Source organism: Pleurodeles waltl, chromosome 2_2 (genome assembly GCF_031143425.1).
Source record: "Pleurodeles waltl isolate 20211129_DDA chromosome 2_2, aPleWal1.hap1.20221129, whole genome shotgun sequence".
NCBI classification, from domain to species: domain Eukaryota; kingdom Metazoa; phylum Chordata; class Amphibia; order Caudata; family Salamandridae; genus Pleurodeles; species Pleurodeles waltl.
The window spans coordinates 296,661,413-296,681,841 of NC_090439.1; the positions used below are offsets into that span (position 1 = coordinate 296,661,413).

General features: G+C 42.1%; 1 protein-coding gene across 3 annotated transcripts in view; it reads right to left on the reverse strand.

The window, feature by feature from the left end:
- TBC1D7 (TBC1 domain family member 7) overlaps positions 1–17,111 on the reverse strand; it is a 159,722-nt gene extending 142,611 nt beyond the window's left edge. For 2 of the 3 annotated variants that reach the window (XM_069219742.1, XM_069219740.1), the window contains exons 1-2: positions 16,976–17,111; positions 6,172–6,287 (exon numbers count right to left, since the gene is read on the reverse strand). In XM_069219742.1, coding sequence (XP_069075843.1) covers positions 6,172–6,286 — 115 coding nt within the window. In that variant the 5' untranslated portion in view covers position 6,287; positions 16,976–17,111. Of the gene's footprint in view, positions 1–6,171; positions 6,288–14,353; positions 14,431–16,975 lie in introns of those variants that run through there. The other variant, XM_069219741.1, reaches the window with a different exon arrangement.
- Between the last annotated feature and the right edge of the window lie 3,318 nt (positions 17,112–20,429).

Here is a 20,429-nt window from a genome sequence, read left to right on the forward strand (position 1 = left end):
TGAATTGTCCCCCCATTCCAAATCTGGAATTAGGGAGCCAATTCCATGCATCCTGGGGGCCCCACCATGGACCCCCAATACTGCCAAACCAGCTCTCTGAGTCTTGCACTGCAGCTACAGCCGCTGCCACCTCACAGACAGGGTTCTGCTCTCCTGGGGTCTGGGCAGCACAGTCCCGGGAAGGCAGAACAAAGCATTTCCTCTGAGAGCAGGGTGTTACACCCTCTCCCTTTGGAAATAGGTGTTACAGGCTGGGGAGCGGTAGCCTCCCCCAGCCTCTGAAAATGCTTTGAAGGGCACAGATGGTGCCCTTCTTGCATTAACCAGTCTATACCGGTTCAGGGGCCCCTTCTCCCCTGCTCTGGCGGGAAACTGGACAAAGGAAAGGGGAGTGATAACTCCCCTTTCCATCACCAGCCATGGGGTGGTGCCCTGAGCTCCTCCAGTGTGTCTCAGCGTCAGCCATCTTGCTTTGCAAGGTGTGGGGGCACTCTGGAGGGCTCTGAGATCTGATTGGCCAGTGCCAGCAGGTGACATCAGAGACCCCTCCTGATAGGTCCATACCTGATAAGGTAGCCAATCCCCCTCTCAGGGCTATTTAGGGGCTCTCCTCTGGGTTCTCTTCTGATTCTGCTTGCAAGTTTCCTTCAAGAATCCTGTGCAACAACTTCAGACTCTTCTGACCTCAGATCAACCGCAGCCTGCTCCAAGAAACGCTGTAACTGCAACAAAGTGTCTACAAGAGACACTTTTCTCAACAACCTCAGCTCCAAGTCAGCAACTGCAACAGTTTCCACGGTGTGCAAGCTCTGGGGATTCCCTGTCTTCATCCTGCACCAGAAGGGCTAAAGAAATCTCCTGTGGAGTGACAGTCACTCCCCTGTTCCAAGCAAGCACCTTCCAAGAAGACGACCGGTATCCTTGGACTCCTCTCACGGCGACGAGCGTGCTCCGTAGGACACAGAGGGTGGACATCATCGACATAGACTGTCCTGAGGTCCTGCTGACGCAATTTGGAGGAGGTAAGACGTTGCCTTCCTTGAGAGCGACGGTACCCCTGTGTACTGCGTCTTCTTCACCTCCTGAGGTCTCTGTGCACTATCTGCAAAATTACTTCATGCAAAGCCTGGCCCAGATCCCCAGCACGCCATCCTGCGACGCTCAACTCGCTGAGTTGTTCTCCGGCGGTGTTGGACCTTCTTTTGTTGTGCTGCATCAACCGCGTTTTGCACCACCTTTGTCCCCGGATCCTGCGACTCTCGAGGTGCTGGCTGGCATCCTGAGGGCTCTCTAAAGTGCTGAGAGACCCCTCTTCCTCCTCATAAAGAGTTGAAGCCCCCAGGTCCCTCCTGGGTCCATCCAGTGCCATTTCTTTGCAAAACTTACTTTTGTCGTAGCCAAGGCTTGTTGGTGACTTCCAACACGAAATCTCGTCTGCAACGATCTTCATGCTGTGGGACATCTTTTGCATCATGCTGGAACCCACTGGCATCTTCCTAGGGTGCATTTCTTCAGTCTTCGACTAACCGGGGACTCTTCTTTTGCACCCTCTTCTGGGTTGGCAGGGGATCCTGTCCTTCCTGGAACGTCTTTCAACTTCTGGACTTGGTCCCCTTCCTTTGCAGGTCTTCAGGTCCAATAATCCAGCAGTTGTTGTTTACAGACTTGGCTGGCTGCTGCAAAATCCCAAAAACGAGGTGTAGTGTGTCCCAAGGAAACTTGCAGTACTTTACTCCTGCTTATCTGGGCTCTGAGGTGGGGTAATTTACTTACCTTTACTGTATTCTTACTCTCCCAGCGATTCTGCACACAATACACTTATCTAGGGGGGAATTTGTGATTCACATTCCACTTCTTTAGTATATGCTTTGTGTTGCCCCTAGATTTTCTCCCAGTGCATTCTATAGGATTTCCCATTGTTTGTATTGTTCTATGACTATTTACTTGTCTAATTTTGGTGTCTAGTGTATATATTGTGTATAATACTTACCTCCAGAAGGAGTATTGCCTCTAAGATATTTTTGGTACTGTGTCACCCCAAATAAATACCTTTATTTTTGGAAACAGTGAGTATAGTCTTTACTTGTGTATAAGTATTGTGTAACCATAAGTTGTATTGCATGAGCTTTGCAAGTCTCCTAGTTCAGCCTAAGCTGCCAGAAAACTACTACATTCACTAACAAGGGATAACTGGACCTGGTGTAAGTACCCAAGGTACCCACTACAAACCAGGCCAGCATCCTACAGGTTGTTAGTTATATGCTCAGGGTGCAAAATTAGAATTATGATTTTGATAGCAGGAGAATTTGTGATTCTCATGAAAATGGGGGAAAACCCCCTTAGGATAGCTCCTGTGTTACATCTGCATCAGCGCTATCTGTACTACTCAGGGGCACGCAGGCGTCAGTGCCCCCTTCTGCAGTATCAAAGTGCCCCAGGGTGCAGAAAGTGTGTGCACACACCTGCTGTACCCAGGTAGGTCCAAAGCGTGGAGCCCTGAGATAGCCAACTTTTAACTAAAAAACGGGAAGAGACAAAATTACTCAGCATTACTTTTCGGATACTGCCATGAAGGAATGATTTCAATCATGCTAAGGCTGTTCTCTTTATCCCACTTTCAGACAACCCCGAGATCGGAATGGTATGGTCGTAAGTGTCGAAGGCGGCTGACAGGTCCAATAAAATTAGGATACTGGTTAAACTGATGTCAGCAACTATCAACAAATCATACAGAACGGCAAATAATACTGATTCAGAGCTTCTGTAAGGACAAGAAGCCTACCTGGACATCCTCCAGGAGTGAATTTATTTCTAGTAGTTCTAAATTAGCCACAATGTTTTCAAGAATGTTTTTCAAAGCTGATAATAAAAAGATGGAATAGTAATTTGCAGGGTTCTACATGTCAATGTTGGGTTAGGAATTGTTTCACAATACCTTGCCTTAGGTCAGTGGTGGGATTCCAGATTGTAAAAAGAGCTTGACGATATTTTAACTTGTTTTAGTAAGCTTTGGGAGGTCTTTCGGGACGTTATCAGGAAACTGATTGGAGGTGAGCCAGATTCACAAGACTTAACATACAGGGAAAAATCTTTAACTGGAGGGCATTAAAAAAAAAGAAAAAGGGAGGAAAGCAGATGTATTTGTATATGACTCAGAGTAAAATGATGTCTCCACTGACTACATACAGTGTGAAATGCAGATCCATTTTGTTAGAGAATAGTGGAAATTTGGTTGATTTTAGTTAAATAAAACCTGCCATAAAAGGGGCCTGCATGCAGTTGTAGAACTGGGGGTGTGTGAAACCATGCATTACCAGCTTTAAAAGTTTATTTTTGTTTGTTTACTGCATTTGAAATATCATTTGAAAAATGTTGTTTAGGGGATTTACAATGGATTTTTTAGAAATTAAAATGTTAGCTTTGTAATTTTCCTTTATGCTGGTAAACTGTCCTGCAGGTAGGCCTGAGAAAATGTATACTGAGAATGAGTGTTTGTGAGTCTCTGTATTTTTTTTTTTTTAAACGAGTTTGTTTATTTGCATTTCATGGTTTTTTTTGTTCTCAAAGCCATAGCATGGTACTCGGGTTTCTCATTCATATTACTGTACAGTCTTCCATTACATGCATTATGATACCACTACCACAAAGTGATCTTTATTTCATTCAGACCCTAGCATATGGAATTGCAGAGGCAACGACTTAGTTATCTCAGTTTCTCAGTGGCATGTTTGAGAGACAGGGAGTCATTGTCCACCAATGATAGCTTTGCAGACCCGTGTACGAGCCTCTGTAAGGTTCTAGAGACTGAGCAAGCTAAAGTCTAGGATACTTCACTAAACATATAGACTTGATTCCTAAATAAAAATTAGCAATTTCTGAGATTTCATGCTACCACAAATTCAGACAACTGTCTTCTCTCCCTCGCCTCTGACTTTATTTTGAGCAACTCAGTCTTTTCATCTTTGATGACAAGAATATGTGTTTGAGGTTATGTTTTCTAGAACCCATTTATTCACTTTTAACAACATTACTGATCTTTTGTAACAGAGAAGCCTGGTCGATAAATCAGCTCTGAACTACCTGTTTTTATTTGCAACAGTAAAAAGATAAAATCAGCTCAAAGACAGACTCTACAATGATACATTTTATTCACATGTCCAAACAGATGAAGTGATATTAATCTGGAAGTGTGTAGCATGTAGTGTCTTCATGTATTAGCATTAGTAAAAAGGCCTACATTTTAGTTTTTTTCCACAAGTACAGTGCTGAATCGTTTTCTGTGCTGTTTTTTACAATGTTATTATTCTGCGGAAACTGCCAACCGGAGGAGCCTCACCCTAAGCCTATCTTGGAGAAGGAATGAAGAAAGATACAAAATGAAGAAGAGATGAAATTCAATAGGATGCTCACTATCACACCTCATAGACCTGTCCAATAGAAACCTAGAGAATTTAATTAGGCAAAGTTTTAGGTGATGTAAGTTCAGTTCCGTTCAGTTTCTTTTCAGTTCAGTTCAGTTCTTTCCAGTTTTAACTCTGCACAGCTTTTCTGTCCAGCTACTTATGTTTCAACAGTTCAGATACCTTAGCCCCAACATTAGGGAACTGTTGCCCCTTTTCATGCTCCTGATGGTGATCGCTGAAGACGTGCTGTTCCTGTGCTCTGCTGACAAAGACTCTGCTAACTGCTGTCAAGTTTAGAAGAGGTATAACCAATGTGCATTGGTTTTCCTTTGCAGTTTTTTCCCCTAAGAAATCCAATGGCATATTTTTGATAGCGTCATAGTTAGATGTTTTCCAATTAATTTTTGTCTTATTTTTTTTTTTTCATATGACAAAGCCCAGCCCCACACATGCTTTTCTAATCAGAATTTGGTAGCTAGGATGTCTGACCCGATAACTAAATTGAATGTTTATTAATTGGTTATGATTGTTTCAACTGCACAACTAATGAAATCTATTGCCATTTCTCAAATAATTCTGTTGTCGTTCTGTATAATTCTTTTGGAGTATTTAATGGTAATTGCACTTGTCGGACTGAGATTTTTCAGACGCTTTGGACAGCTCCTTTTGTTTCTGTATTGCTATCTTTTTTTTTTTTGCGCATCATTTACGTTGCTTTTAATGTAAGGGCAATAAATGTTTACAATTTACTAAACTGGTGTGGTGATTCATGACAACATAGGTCATGGTGTGTATAAACTGCTGACTCCTCATTGTAAATTTTGGTTGTTTATGGTTATTAATTTGCATTGTTTGATTTGATGATCTTATTACTCCTGTCTGAGTCAAAAGATTTGAGTCGATCTCTGAGGGTAGTAGATGTCACTGCCCTATTACGTTTCACCTTTGCCTAATTTAGGAGGTCACACACCCACAGCATCATCTCATGCCTTATAGCGTCCCTTATAATGGTGTTAATATAGTGCTAGGTGAGGCATAAAATGAAAAGAGGGCTATGCAAAGAAGTTTGAAACACGGTGGCTCTACTAAGGTCCTAGAAGGGAAGTACTACCAGGTATGGTGAAAATGTGTTTGATTGGTCACCAGCCGCATACAACTTCAATCCACACACTCAGAAATGGCAAGAGTTTAATCTCCTACAAGTAGCTTAAATAAATTAGCACTGTTTTTTACGAGGCATATCTTTTTACCAAAAATAAAATGTGATATTTCTAACTATTGATGTTTTCGATTAATCACAATTCAGCTATAATAATAACTTTTCTTTTAAGTACTTTGGTAAAAAAAAAAAAAGAAACGTTATTTATAAGCCTGTCCTCACTTTCAAGGCCAGGTAATTACATCAGGAGAGAGCAGGGTATCCAATACAACTATAAAGTTGTGACATAAGAATTTTCATTTTCTTTTACTTTCCACAATAAAATTCAACCATTATTTTGCATCTTTGCTGATGCAGATAATTTTCCGACAGCACTATCTATCCTCTTCAGAAATGTCTTTCTGTTTCTAGGGTGGAAAATACTAGAAGTGCCAAGTGATAAAAATACCTATAAAACAGTTTACTGACATTATTAGAAAGGAACAACATATTTATCTGTGTTATCTAGATGTCCTTTCTATGGAAGACATGTTTGTTCGGCAGCTAATTTCACTGCAAAACTTTCGGAACGGAGGATTTATGTAAAAGAAAATTTAAAATGCACCTTACCCAGTCGGTCATCTTTCAGTAGGATTTCCAAAGACTTTTTCTCTTCCACCCCACGAAATCCAACTTTTTCATAATAAATGGAGCGAAAGTTCCTCTGTGGATCATCCGCCATCATTCTAAGTTTGAAAACAGAAGCATATATAGCATACTAGAAGCAACATTGTGAGCACTTCAAAAACTTTGAACGAAATCAGCTTGGTTGCAAGTTTGTTGTAAACATTTTTTAACATTTTTCCCAGCATAAAATTTTTACAAAACCCAATGTACAAATAACTTAAGGAAAGAAATGCTCACTGCTAACATTAGCATGCTCTTTTTGGTCCCATTACTTTTAACTGTAGCACAAATGCCCGGAGAAGTAGGTAGGCAAATGTTCATTGCACTGTGCATTTTGCTTCAACAGCACATGGCAATGTGTGCGATTCATGTTTATATTTTACTTAAATATTTTTTCAGACAATCACACCCTGAGAAAATGTGTCTCTGAGCTTGTCTTTGTGGCTTTAAATGTTTGAACAAACTGATCTCTATATATTTCCTTTTATTTTTGAAAGATGCAGAATTATTTTCTGAATTATACCCTGAGGTCCAAATGCTGAACCGTGGTAGCATGATACAGCTATAAGTCCAAAAGTTAGACTTGAAATAAAATCTCTCTACCACCTCTGAGAAAGCCGAACGTAACACTTGCAAACCATATAGGGTATGAAAAGGGGGACATCACCAACTGTAGCCCGGGGTTTAAATGCAGTTACCACAATAGTACAAAACCTCCCACAAATCGGTATCATTTCTACAGCGGGGTTTGCCGACTGTGGGACATGATGGCTGTCCTATTGCAGCAGCCTTTTAAAAACAAGCATTGGCAAAGCAATAGGTCTGAACAATTGTCATCTTTTTTGACAACAGCGACCACGAGCAAAAAACAAAAAAAAAACATGAGTGGAAACTGAGTAAATGTGACTTAACAAAATAAAGTTAGCTTTAAAAAATAAAACTTTGCAATTTTGTTTGCCCTACTGCGCACATTTTAGCCAGTCACAAGCCTTCTGTTTGCGGGGCACTGGAAGTTAGAACAAAATAGTACCTTGATCATGCTGGGGGCAGCGGAATGCACTAATTAAGTTGAAATCAATTAGTGTGTGATCCCTGCTTCACACAGAGGAACGGAAATGACGGGAGAAATGCCTTGACGAATTACGACGCAATGGTGAGTGACAGGCGGGCTTGGAGCCCTTTACTGAACACAACAGCATCTTGCATACGAGACGCATGCGCAAGTGCATGCACTCGCAGGTTCGACCCTAAAAAGGTCAAAGCTAAGCAAAGTGCAAGTTTGGAAATGTGAACTAGACACAAGAAGATGAAATGGAAGTGATGATGTTTTGGTGGTCTTGCTGGGTCGGGCACCTGGTTCATGACTAAAGGTCTCAGCATCTCACATCAAATATTGAGATGCTGAGGCCATCACGGCCATATTACATTGCAAGTTCCCGTGAATTCAATATTTCCTTCGTTTTTTTTATAAGCTGGAGCAATAGCAGTGGCAACAACCCATTTTCATAGAACAGGGTCACCCTGGGCAGAAACAGTGCAAGTGTCTCTGTTTCAGAGCACATTTACGTCTATAAGGTAGTAGTATAAAAGCTTTTTCCATCACAGGAAGTACAAATCGGGCAGCAGCAGTGCAAGTTTTGCTTCCTCACAAAACACGTGCATCATGGCAATAGCAAAACAAGCTCCCCTCTCATAGAAGGCAGTAAAGGAGAATGTTCCATTCATTTCAGAATAAGCTCTGCAGGGCACACACAAACAGGTGTTCATCGCTCACAGAACATGTACAGTTGAGGCATGAGCGACAAGTATGCTACAAACAGATGTCTCCAGCTGGTGGCTTACTCACTAAGGGAATGTATAGGTAAATGAGAGAGTCCCAGGTCAAAAAGGAAGATCATCCTAGAGTCATTCTGAAGTCATCAGATGACTTCAGCTGAGCTATTCTTGTAACTATCTGGGGAAGTCATCCGAAACCATCCTGAAGTATGTGTATAGGGCGAAATATTTAAATGAGATGACTACAGAGTCATCACAAACACTACCCTAGGATGAGTTCCTGATGATTTAATTTGAAAGTGTGTGATGACTGCGTACTATTCCAGGAGTACCAGCTGACAATTTGAGGATTAGTGCAGATTACTACAAGATGATTCCAGGACAATTTCAGGATGACTGTGGATTACTACAAGATGATTCCAGGACAATTTGAGGATTGGTGCAGATTACTACAAAATGATTCCAGAACAATTTGAGGATGAGTGTGGATTACTACAAAATTACCCAAGGACAATTTGAGGATTAGTGCAGATCACAACAAAATGATTCCAGGACAACTTGAGAATGAGTGTGGATTACTCTTAGATTACTTTATGACATCTTCAGGATGAGTGAAGACTGCTCCTTGATGATTATATCAAAACTTTGAGATGAGCGCAGAATATTTCAGAATGACCATCACCAATTCAGGATAAGTCCTGATTACTTCAAGATGATTCTACGACAGCCTGAAGAAGCCTGCGCATTGCTTTAGGATGATTATATGACAACTTCAGAATGAGCCTCAAATAATCTGAGATGACACTGTAATAACTTAAGTATGAGTGAGGATTACTACTTGATGATGTAAACAAAAGCAAAAAAAAAACTTTAGGATAGATCTGAACTTGTACATCGTGGTTCCAAACCTTTTTCTAGAGATCGTCCATGATGGAAGCCATTTAATTTCCTCAATCACAGGTCTTCGAGGCACACCACCGCCACTACCCCTTCTCAGTTTTGCAGAACCATGTTGAACCTCTCATCTATGTCCTACGAGGAGAAGTCACCAATGTTTGCCAGTTGCCTATTCTACATCACAGGTCAAGTATAGTGTTGAGGGCAAGGTCAATGGAGGGAAACTCAAATGGTGGAACAATTAAAAGATGATAAATGGCATGAATGGATGAAGGCCTAATAGGAAGTGGGTGTTTTGTTTATGAGGAGCCATAAGAACATGCTGTGCCAAGCAATAATAAGTGACAAGAGGTGAACAGTTGAGGGCAAGGGGGCTGAGTGTCTGCAGATGATCGCCTGATGGAACATGTGAGTGGCAAAGTGTTTGCAGGTGATTGATGAGAGTAGGGGAGGCTGTGAGCTCCTGAGTCGCTCTGGGTCAAATATAGAGTAAGATCAAATTTGGGAGAAAATGGTTAAGCATCCATAATTGAACAGTTGAAGGAAACGTGCAGAGTGGGTTGTTCAACATAAGAAAGATAGTGACTGAGGGCAGAGGAAGCTGTGAGTGATTGTCTTTAGGTGAGTGGATGGGGTAGGCTATGAGTGGCTGACCGTTTACAAGCAAATCAGCTTGAGGAAGGAAAGCTGTAAGTGATGACTTACTAGATGAGATATGCTGTAAGTGGCTGGACAATTAAGGGCACTGAAGCTGTAAATAAGTAGCTTTAGGTATGAGAGAATATGCAGATAAGAAGACCTGTGATGGGGATAGGTGACAAATTAAATGTAGAAGTAGTGGGTTTGTGGCTAAGGGTGTACACTGGAACATTATGGATACTATGAATGACAGAGCATCCTTAGGTGGGCGTCTGAGTGCAAGAGAAGCTATAAGCAAAAGGCTGCTTGTAGGCAAGTGACTGAGACACAGGAAACTCCATTTGTGACAAAGTGTCAGTTGGTTGAGCAGTTTTTGGAGAGTGGTTCAGTAAGTAAACAATTTAGGGTGAGGGAAGCTTTAAGGTTCTTTTTATAGAGGGTGAAAACCGTGAGCAGGTGAACTACTGCAAGGACGTTAAGCAGCAAGGAGGTGGGTTACTGATGTCAGGAGAATGTATTTGAAAGCTTCTTGGGAGGTAATAAGGATAAGAATTAGAAATCATGTGACTACATGCAAGTAACTCATTCTGGCCCTGTTGTTTGCTTGGATGGGAAACAAGGGCTCGTGTTTGCCGAGGAATGGAAGCCCGAAACCTGTTTTGTGTGCTAAGATATGACAGGGCCTGTGTTGTACCTCAGAGGTGGGAGCCCAACACCCATATTTCAAGGGCTGTGATCGTCTGTCAGTATCAGGATATTGGAGGCCAGGACATGTGTTGTGTACCAGTGGGTGTGCTGGGAAAGAACTCAGGGCAGAGTTTTGGGTCTGATGTGAGAGTACAGGGCCTGTATATGTACAGCAGTAGTAGTCTATGGACTGTTTTATATGCCAAACAGTGCAAGTTCAGGGCCTTTGTTGTGTGGTAGGGTGCAAATCAAAGGCCTGTGTTGGGTGCTGGGTGTGAGTCCAAGGCCTGTTGTTGAATAATGGGGTAGGTGTTTAGGGCCTCCATGTAGGGACTGGAGTCCAAAGCCTCCATGCATGCAGTAGGGCAGGAGTTCACAGCCTGTGCTCTGTGTTGGGACTATGCTAATTGCCTGTGATGAGTATTAGGGTTGGAGTCAAGTTCATGATTGTTGGGGTGAGTCCATGCCCTGAACTGCAGAGTTTGGGTCCAGGACCTGTAAGTCAGGGTGGGAATCCTGTGCCAGGGGTGGGAGTCCAGCAGCAGCGTATCAAGGAAAGGATGTTGAAGTCCAGGGCAGGTGTGGTCTGCTCTGGAGTATGAGGGATGGGGGTTGGGAAGGAACTGGGGCAGTCAACGACCTGCATTGTCTGATGAGGGATAGGAGTCCAAGATCTGTGCTGTGTGCTGAGGGATAAGAATTCAGGACTTGTAGTGTGCAAGGAGTGTGAGTACAGGGCCTGTGTTGTGTCTATGGCATGAAAGTACAAAGCCGACAGTTTCTATTCTACACACATTTTCTACTCTACACATAATTAGGAAAATGTCTCAGGTATTACCGAGGGATGCAGCTGTAATGTCGGCAACTATTCATGTCATAATTTGCATATCCTTATCATTCTCGAAGATATCACTGGCAGTTATTTTGCTGTCAGGGACAGGTCTCAGCATTAGCAGCAGAAAAAATCTGCTGACTGGTCTCAACATTACCAGGCCAAGACGTTAATATGCCAATAAGGGTTGACCATAACAGTATTTAAAGCTCAGCCATTTCCACTGTATTTCCTGGTTCTCTTTTCATCTGGGCCTAGAAGACTATTTAAAGTGTCTAGACTTGGCTACCTGTGGCTGGGGTTATCATGAACAATGCAAGTAAATGTTGCTCATGATCACACCTCTGACTTTCTTGCAGTAGGAAAGCAGGTAGTCCTTTATTAGCCCAGCTGCCTGCTGCCATTTCTTCCATCCCTGTCAGAAGTGGTATCACCTGAGCTGACTTGTGGCATAGCACATCTCATGATTATGCCCCTCCTACTTACCAACATTTTAACAGGAAAGAGTGAGAATCTCTCACCTGAATTGGGCCAATTGGCATGTATGATCTAGTCTTATTTTAAGGCACCTTTGTAAACAATGTTTTTTTTTTGCTGATTGCAAAGTGTTACTTCCTAGAAAAAAAAAGTCATTGGCCAGGCCAATAGGCCTCCCCTATGAAAGAGCTATTGATTTTGGCAATGTTCTGTAGTCTTTAAATACACTAGTGTGGACGTTGTTCAGCATGACTAAATGTTAGTGGCGTGCAGTGGGGTGGGATTGGGTACACTGGGGTAGCGTGGAGTGGGGTAGATTGGAAAGGGGTAAGTGGGATAGATTACAGTATTAGATAGGAGTGAATTTAGTTGACTTGCTTTAGATTTGGGTGGAGCAGAGTAGATTGGAGTGGGGTATAATGGAGTGGAATGGGTTAGATTCAGGAATAGTGGAGTGAGGTGGAGTGGACGGACTGGATGGGGTAGATTGGAATAGGGTAGTTTGGTGTGGGGTAGGTTAAATTGGAGTGTGTGGATTTGATTAGATTGGATGGAGTGGAGTAGATTTGGGTAGTATGTGGTAGAGTGAGCTAAGTGGTGTGCAGTAGATTGGGAAGGGTGGAATGGAATGTGGTAGATTGGGTTGGATATACTGGAGTCGAGACTGGAATGGAGTGAGAGACTGGTGGAAGAGTGTAGTGTAGTAGAGTGGAGTAGACTGGGTGGATTAGATTAAGGGGGTTTGGAATAGAGTGGGGTACACTGAAGAGGAATGCGTGGAGAGGGTTGGATTGGTGCAGAGTGGAGTGGGATATACTGGGGTGGAGTGGGGTAGATTTGGGAAGAGTGGAGTGAAGTGGTGTAGATTAGGGTGGAATGGGTTAGATTGGAGTAGATTATAGTAGGGTAAATTGAACTGGAGTGTAGAGGGGTAGATTTGAGTAAGATAGGAGTGGGGTAGATTGCGGGAAGAGTGGGGTAGATTGAAGTGGGGCAGATTGGATGGGTAGAATGGAGCAGGGTAGTTTGGGCTAAAGTAGGATAATTTGGAGTAGGGTAAATTTAAGTGGGATGATTAAATTAGATTGGATGGAGTGGGGTAGATATGGGTAGCGTGTGGTGGAGTGGGGTAGATTGGAATGGAGTGTGGTAAATTCGGATAGGATGGAGTGCGGTAGATTGGGAGGATTAAGGTAGGGTAGGTTGGAGTGGGTACATCAAAGTGGGGTAGGTTGAGTTAGGGTGGGATACATTTGGGTAGGGTAGTTTGGGAGTGGGGAGGATTAGAGTACACTGGACTTGAGTGGGGTAGATTTGGGTAGCATGTGGTAGAGTTAAGTAAAAAGAAGTGGGGTAGATTGAGTCGAGTGGAATGAAGTGTGGTAGAGTGGGGTGGGGTAGATTAGGTGCATTGGAGTGAAGTGGAGAGGGGTCGATTTGGGTAAGGTAGAGTTTAGTAGGCAGCGCTGTCTGGTACACTTTGACCTAAAAACAACTGGTAGTGGGCACAAAGCAGGGAATATCTGGTAACATGACAGGTTCATCAGTCCCCTTTGGCCCAGAATGACAACCTGAACTCACTCTTCATTTGTCAACTCATTGCCTTGCTCATTGCGTTGTTGCTAACACAACTCATTGCCTTGTGTTAGCAACAACGTATACACTTAAAGTGCATCACAAAAATGTCCTTTATTTTTCTACTCTGTGATTACCATGAAAATTCCCTTATGTGTTGCGCCTGAAGCGGGTATGTTGATGTACGATTCTAATGAAGTGTCAACAGCAATGTTCCAGATGCTTTGTGTTTCTCTGTACTAGTACTGACATATTGTAATCCTACGTCTGTCTGTAGCATGTCTTGGTTTTTAGTTTTGAAAATCTTGTAAGCACAGGGAAAGAAATCATTGTGTTGGCTGATGGATAGCTAGTTTGCCACATAGTCCTTTTTTTACTGGCATGAGCATTATTTTAGAGAGGTAGGACTACATGTCAGTACTAACATATTACAAAAATTAGAACGATAACAAATTGAGTATTCTCCCCTTATCAGTACATACTTTAAACCGTAATCATAAGAAGAAATCACTTAAATACGTGCTGTAGAGCTACCTTAATGACCCCTCGGACAATAAAAGTAAACAAAGGCAGAAAAAGCAGTATTAAAAACGAATACAGACGCTTTTATATAAAGTTTTATTTCTTTATCATGTTCGGGGCTTTGCAGAATCTTAAAACATGAACAAATGGCCAGTATTTGTCTCTCGGAAATTTGCAACCTCATGAGCAGGTGTCAGTAAGTCTGGATTGGGGTCCGTCAAGCTAGGTAGAGACGTAATGTTGGCTGGGGAGGTGCATATGTAACAGGTCATAAGGCTTAGATGTCTGTGATAGCTGGGCAGAATGGTGGTTTTGGATCTAGTGCAAGAGACACGCACGCCGTTGTGTCACCAAGTCCTGCATTTCAGACAGGGCCACTTTGCATTCTGGGACTTGTAGTATGCATCCAGAAATCCCAATGTGCAAAGTACTGTTGAATAAAAACCTGGACTGGCTGTGCTGCTGGAGAAAAAAAATGCCCAGAGCAGCTGAAGGTGTCACATATATGGACACTTGTACTATCATGAACCTGCATACCTTTCACACTGGCCAAGGCCAACCGTTTTTTCCCCTATGCAGCGTTGCCCCTCTGCCTTTAAGACCTCTCTGCTAGTCTCCCTCTGTCCCTCGAGGGGGGCCTGACATCTGTCTGTCTCCTCGTGTCTCTGTCAGTCTGCCGTGGGCCTCCATGTTTCACGGGGCTCAGAATCTCTGTCTCACCAGGAATTGCAACGCGTTCCCATCCGCACGTTGAATACGTCCATCCTCGATCTCAACTGAGGAGTAAAGGTCATTCATTGAAAGGAAGCCTGGGTTATACCAGCAGCCTCCTTAAGGATGGTGGGGGGGTGGGGCGGAGTGTTCCATAAATTGTAAACTTAGAATAGGGCACCAAGACACTCCTAATGCAGACTTTTTCATTATTGCTGCTTTACTTTCATTTTTGAAAGTACCATGGAAGTACAAACTGCTTTATGTACTAAGAAACTTTTGTAATAATGTTCCCTTTTTTCCTGATTTTGGTTTAACCCACAGCCCTGGCGTCAAAATCCTTTGAGAAACAAATGCTTTGTTGTTGCCGGAAGGGAGGGGGAGGCGTCGGATGTGTGGGGTCCCTGGCTCCATGCTGGCAGAAAGCATTCACACTGTGTAGAGGTGTGAAAATCTAAACGGGAACGCCCCAGAAAAGAATTACTTGGTTGCTGAGAATTAACTAACTCCAGGACACACTGTATTAGGTTGATGAAATGGTAACAACTGTCTGTAAGAACACCCTGCTAAATCGCGTAGATGCGGCACATTTATTAGGAAGCGCTGTGTTGATTTCTATTTGTGAGCCGATTTCATAGTCTATTTCTTAGATAATTTCCTAATGTTAAATATCTTTTGCGATATGCTGGGATCACACTAAAAGATGCCACGCTTATTCACAACCAATATGCTCATTTTGTTTGTTTCAAATTCAGAGTGGTCTGCAGACACACACTGCAGCAGGCACTGTCTTCGTAATCTGCTAGTCATTTAAGTCAACAAGCTACATTTACGAAGGAGACTCGTGATTTTTACAGCAAGTTATAGCAATATTTTAACTTTCTACCGCTTAGAACTATTTGACTTCATTTCTAATTTAGGAGAAAATTCATGACTCATAAATATTTGTTGGTAGATAACATTTAGAATGTGTACTACTTAATATTTATAATTGTAACTGTAAATCTTTATATTTTCTGTAGTGCTGGGATCCCTTCTGTTTTAGTGTGGGTTATGTCAAAACAATGACAGGTGCAGAACGCGCCGAGCAGTTTTGCATCTTTTGAAATTACATTATATATTCATCCCTGAAACATAATGTGGTACTCCATAGACTTTTTCAGTGGCACTTATAAAAGTCATCATTGTCCAAATGTTCTCATTGTAGCCATCTTGTGCAGTGGAGAATGAGTCATCACCATGCTGAGATTCAAACCAGAAACCGGCAATCAGCCTACTGAACTACCTTAGAACAAACAACTTGGTAAACACTTAGGAAATGGCTGGCACAATTTTCGATGACCTACGAGAAAGCTGTGTGCTAAAAGAGCTACATCCCCACTTAAAATCTTGTGCTAACCCAATTTGCAACCAAATTTGAAATCACAGGTTTCATTTAAAGTGTGCATACAAGCCAATAAATCTATTAACGTTACACATTGATTTCTGAAGCATATTTCATGCTTATTTGCATTTAGTGTAAAACGTATATATACCATCTAAATGGTTTTCAATTTGCAATAATCTGCAAATAATTTTGAAACCATGCCACAGGTTACAACTTTCTAACAAAAGTGAAACCAAAATGATAGTCATGGCCTTGAGGTAATTAGTAACACATCCTTAAATCATCAGGAAGCATTTCCATTTGTTAGTACTTTAGAAGTAATCTGATAGGATGGTTCTTGAGGCTACTTTAAAAAAGACTATCTTGTGCAGTAACCAGATACTCATTTCAAATCACCAGTAATAATCCCATTTTGTGAAATCGTCAGATACTCATTTTTGAGTCATCCTGAAATCATCAAGAACAAACCTAGCTTGCCAAGTAATCGGACAGTCATTTTCAAGGCATCCTCAAATCATCCAGCACACTTTTCTAAACTCTGCTGATGACTTTAGGAGCCTGATGATGTCGGATGATGTGAAAATGACTTCTAAGATAGTTGGATGATCATCCATTTACTCTGGGATGGCTTCTAAATTGATCTTGTTTGACATGGGGTGGCACAAGACCTAACAACATTCTCACTTAGGGACTATTCTATACCAGACTCCTGATTCTTCAGTTTTTCACGTATTCTGAAGTTCCTATAACAGAGTCTGTCGTTATTTTGAGCAGTCCATGCACAGTCTGACTATTTTCTAGAAGGGCCATGGGAGCTAATCTCCTTGAAAGTGTTGAATGGCGGGGGGGGGGGGGGGGGGGCATCAAGCAATCTCTGCGTTGCTACTCATGCATCTATCGAAAATGTAGAAGGCCGTCACTATACTGTAGGGAAATCCAAGATACCTAAAGTAGATAATTCACTGTTTAGGAAAGACTGCAATAGGATCATTAAACAAAGAAAAATCCAGGGCTTCCAATCATCGCGTGGCTCATAATCTATATAGCTCAGCTGTGGAACATAACACGTTTTACTCTTGCTGCAGACAAAAATTTCGTTTTTATGTATGTGCAGAATTTTTAAATCTATCCATACGTTTTATAAATGTTTCTAATTCAATCAGAAATATCTGTATTACACATTATTTTGGGAAATGTGTAAACGCGTTATTAGAATGAAAATATTAACTGCAGTATTTTCATACCCATTTTCTGCCCATCCGTTCGTCACTAGTTCAGCCGTGCCCACCTATTAGCTACCCAACGTCAATTATCAATCATTGATCCAGTTACAGACAACGCTATCTGTAATTTCGGTACTTCCGGGTTGCATGACAACCAATCCCACGTTCGGTCGTAAACACTGGGACCGGAAAGGCTTGCTACGTTTAAAGTCACCTATGATTGGACCGGCGTCGGCATCTCAGTCAACGGATTCCCAAGTGCTAATTGGCTGAGAAGTCAACACGTGCCTCTGAAATGCATAAATTCTGCGCCAGCGGGAGTGCTGGGCTAATGAGTTAGAGATTAAACGGCAATAAGAAAGTTTTAGCTGGGTGGAGAATGAGGGTTACGATTGTTTGTGGGGGGTGGAGGCGATGCTGAGTTAATTTCACTAGTAGTAGTAGAAGTCGGTTCCTGTGGTTTTCGCGACGGTCTGTTGGGTGGTAGGCTCGTCTGGATTGGTCCGCGCGGCTCTTGTCTGCAGTTAAAGTCCGCGTTTTTAGGGACCAGGGCGAGCGGCTTGTACGTAGTGGGGTGACCTATAGTTCCTGAGACGCGACTCCGGTTTACTGCCGCCGCTTTAAGACTTTAATTTGTGGGCCCGACTTATTTAGGGTTGTTGAGTCATTCAGGGTGTAATAGAACTTCTATTGATTTTAAGTTTACAGTCTTGACCCGCATCACCTATGAACTAACAAAGACGTGGGTTTGCACGAATAATTAGGTCCCAAAGGTACGAATAAGGTTATTATGTATTAATTTTGTGTAGTGTCGGGTAACCGCACTGGACCCAGCTGCTCTTCGAATGTCGAAAGCATGACGCCAGTCCTAACAAATCAAAGGTGTAGGGAAAATTGACAAATGTTAGAAGTGGTTGAGCCATGGGTCTGGTGTGGCTCTAAAATTCCGTGTTCGAGCCGTCATGAACGTGTTTGGCATGTATATCGTGAAACAAGCAACATATACATACGTGATAGTCTTCGCAATATTCAGAAGTCTTTTTTTATTTTTTTTGACATTCAGAATAGTTTCACCTCATTACACTATGTTATACCACTCATCCATGCCAAGATTTTAGAAGAGGAAAGTGTGAAATTTTAATAAAATAATCAGGACAATGTTTTTTTCACCCATTGACTTGACGGAGAGGCAATTTCAGGTGGAAGACGGCAAAAAATAAAGCCATTTGGCATAAAAAAAATCGGGCGTTTCCAGTATGAATCAGAACTGTTGGCATGTTTAATCACCACATTGACAGGCATTTATTAAAAGTGGTAGCTTTTAAACTGAACATGGAAACATGCATGCTTTTCTCACCCTGATGACAATGCCATTAGTGAATGTGCAATCAGCTGTCGTGCAACCTGTATGTGGCCTAGATTCTCATTATGTTAGTAGTAACGTTACAGTCTTACATCAAGCACCAGTGGATTTTGTACAGTGCATATTCTGTTCTCACACATTTCAAGGTGCCCTACTATGCAATAATGAAGAAAAAGGAGGGGCAGTTAAATAAAATATGTCTCTTATCACACAAGTTGGACAACCATGAAGCTGGCATTGAGCTGAGGTTTTCTGGATTGAACTGTGCTATTCAATCACTAGATACATATCTCTTTCTCTGTCTGATTTACATCGCCCTTAATGCTTTGGATTTCCTTATGTGGAAATAGAGCAGTCCTTGTACTATCTACAGGGAGTGCAGAATTATTAGGCAAATGAGTATTTTGACCACATCATCCTCTTTATGCATGTTGTCTTACTCCAAGCTGTATAGGCTCGAAAGCCTACTACCAATTAAGCATATTAGGTGATGTGCATCTCTGTAATGAGAAGGGGTGTGGTCTAATGACATCAACACCCTATATCAGGTGTGCATAATTATTAGGCAACTTCCTTTCCTTTGGCAAAATGGGTCAAAAGAAGGACTTGACAGGCTCAGAAAAGTCAAAAATAGTGAGATATCTTGCAGAGGGATGCAGCACTCTTAAAATTGCAAAGCTTCTGAAGCGTGATCATCGAACAATCAAGCGTTTCATTCAAAATAGTCAACAGGGTCGCAAGAAGCGTGTGGAAAAACCAAGGCGCAAAATAACTGCCCATGAACTGAGAAAAGTCAAGCGTGCAGCTGCCACGATGCCACTTGCCACCAGTTTGGCCATATTTCAGAGCTGCAACATCACTGGAGTGCCCAAAAGCACAAGGTGTGCAATACTCAGAGACATGGCCAAGGTAAGAAAGGCTGAAAGACGACCACCACTGAACAAGACACACAAGCTGAAACGTCAAGACTGGGCCAAGAAATATCTCAAGACTGATTTTTCTAAGGTTTTATGGACTGATGAAATGAGAGTGAGTCTTGATGGGCCAGATGGATGGGCCCGTGGCTGGATTGGTAAAGGGCAGAGAGCTCCAGTCCGACTCAGACGCCAGCAAGGTGGAGGTGGAGTACTGGTTTGGGCTGGTATCATCAAAGATGAGCTTGTGGGGCCTTTTCGGGTTGAGGATGGGGTCAAGCTCAACTCCCAGTCCTACTGCCAGTTCCTGGAAGACACCTTCTTCAAGCAGTGGTACAGGAAGAAGTCTGCATCCTTCAAGAAAAACATGATTTCATGCAGGACAATGCTCCATCACACGCGTCCAAGTACTCCACAGCGTGGCTGGCAAGAAAGGGTATAAAAGAAGGAAATCTAATGACATGGCCTCCTTGTTCACCTGATCTGAACCCCATTGAGAACCTGTGGTCCATCATCAAATGTGAGATTTACAGGGAGGGAAAACAGTACACCTCTCTGAACAGTGTCTGGGAGGCTGTGGTTGCTGCTGCACGCAATGTTGATGGTGAACAGATCAAAACACTGACAGAATCCATGGATGGCAGGCTTTTGAGTGTCCTTGCAAAGAAAGGTGGCTATATTGGTCACTGATTTGTTTTTGTTTTGTTTTTGAATGTCAGAAATGTATATTTGTGAATGTTGAGATGTTATATTGGTTTCACTGGTAATTATAAATAATTGAAATGGGTATATATTTTTTTTTGTTAAGTTGCCTAATAATTATGCACAGTAATAGTCACCTGCACACACAGATATCCCCCTAACATAGCTAAAACTAAAAACAAACTAAAAACTACTTCCAAAAATATTCAGCTTTGATATTAATGAGTTTTTTGGGTTCATTGAGAACATGGTTGTTGTTCAATAATAAAATTAATCCTCAAAAATACAACTTGCCTAATAATTCTGCACTCCCTGTAGAGCAGTCTTGATACTATGTAAAGCACCGGTGTGCTCCTGAAATGCACTGGTAATTTACCTATGTATGGCAGAAGTGCAGGTTATTCTCTAGTTCATACTAATGAAGTGCATGTACTCCGCACTGGGCAGTATCCAGACATTTAAAGCACTAATACTTTGAGCCTGATTTAGAACTTGG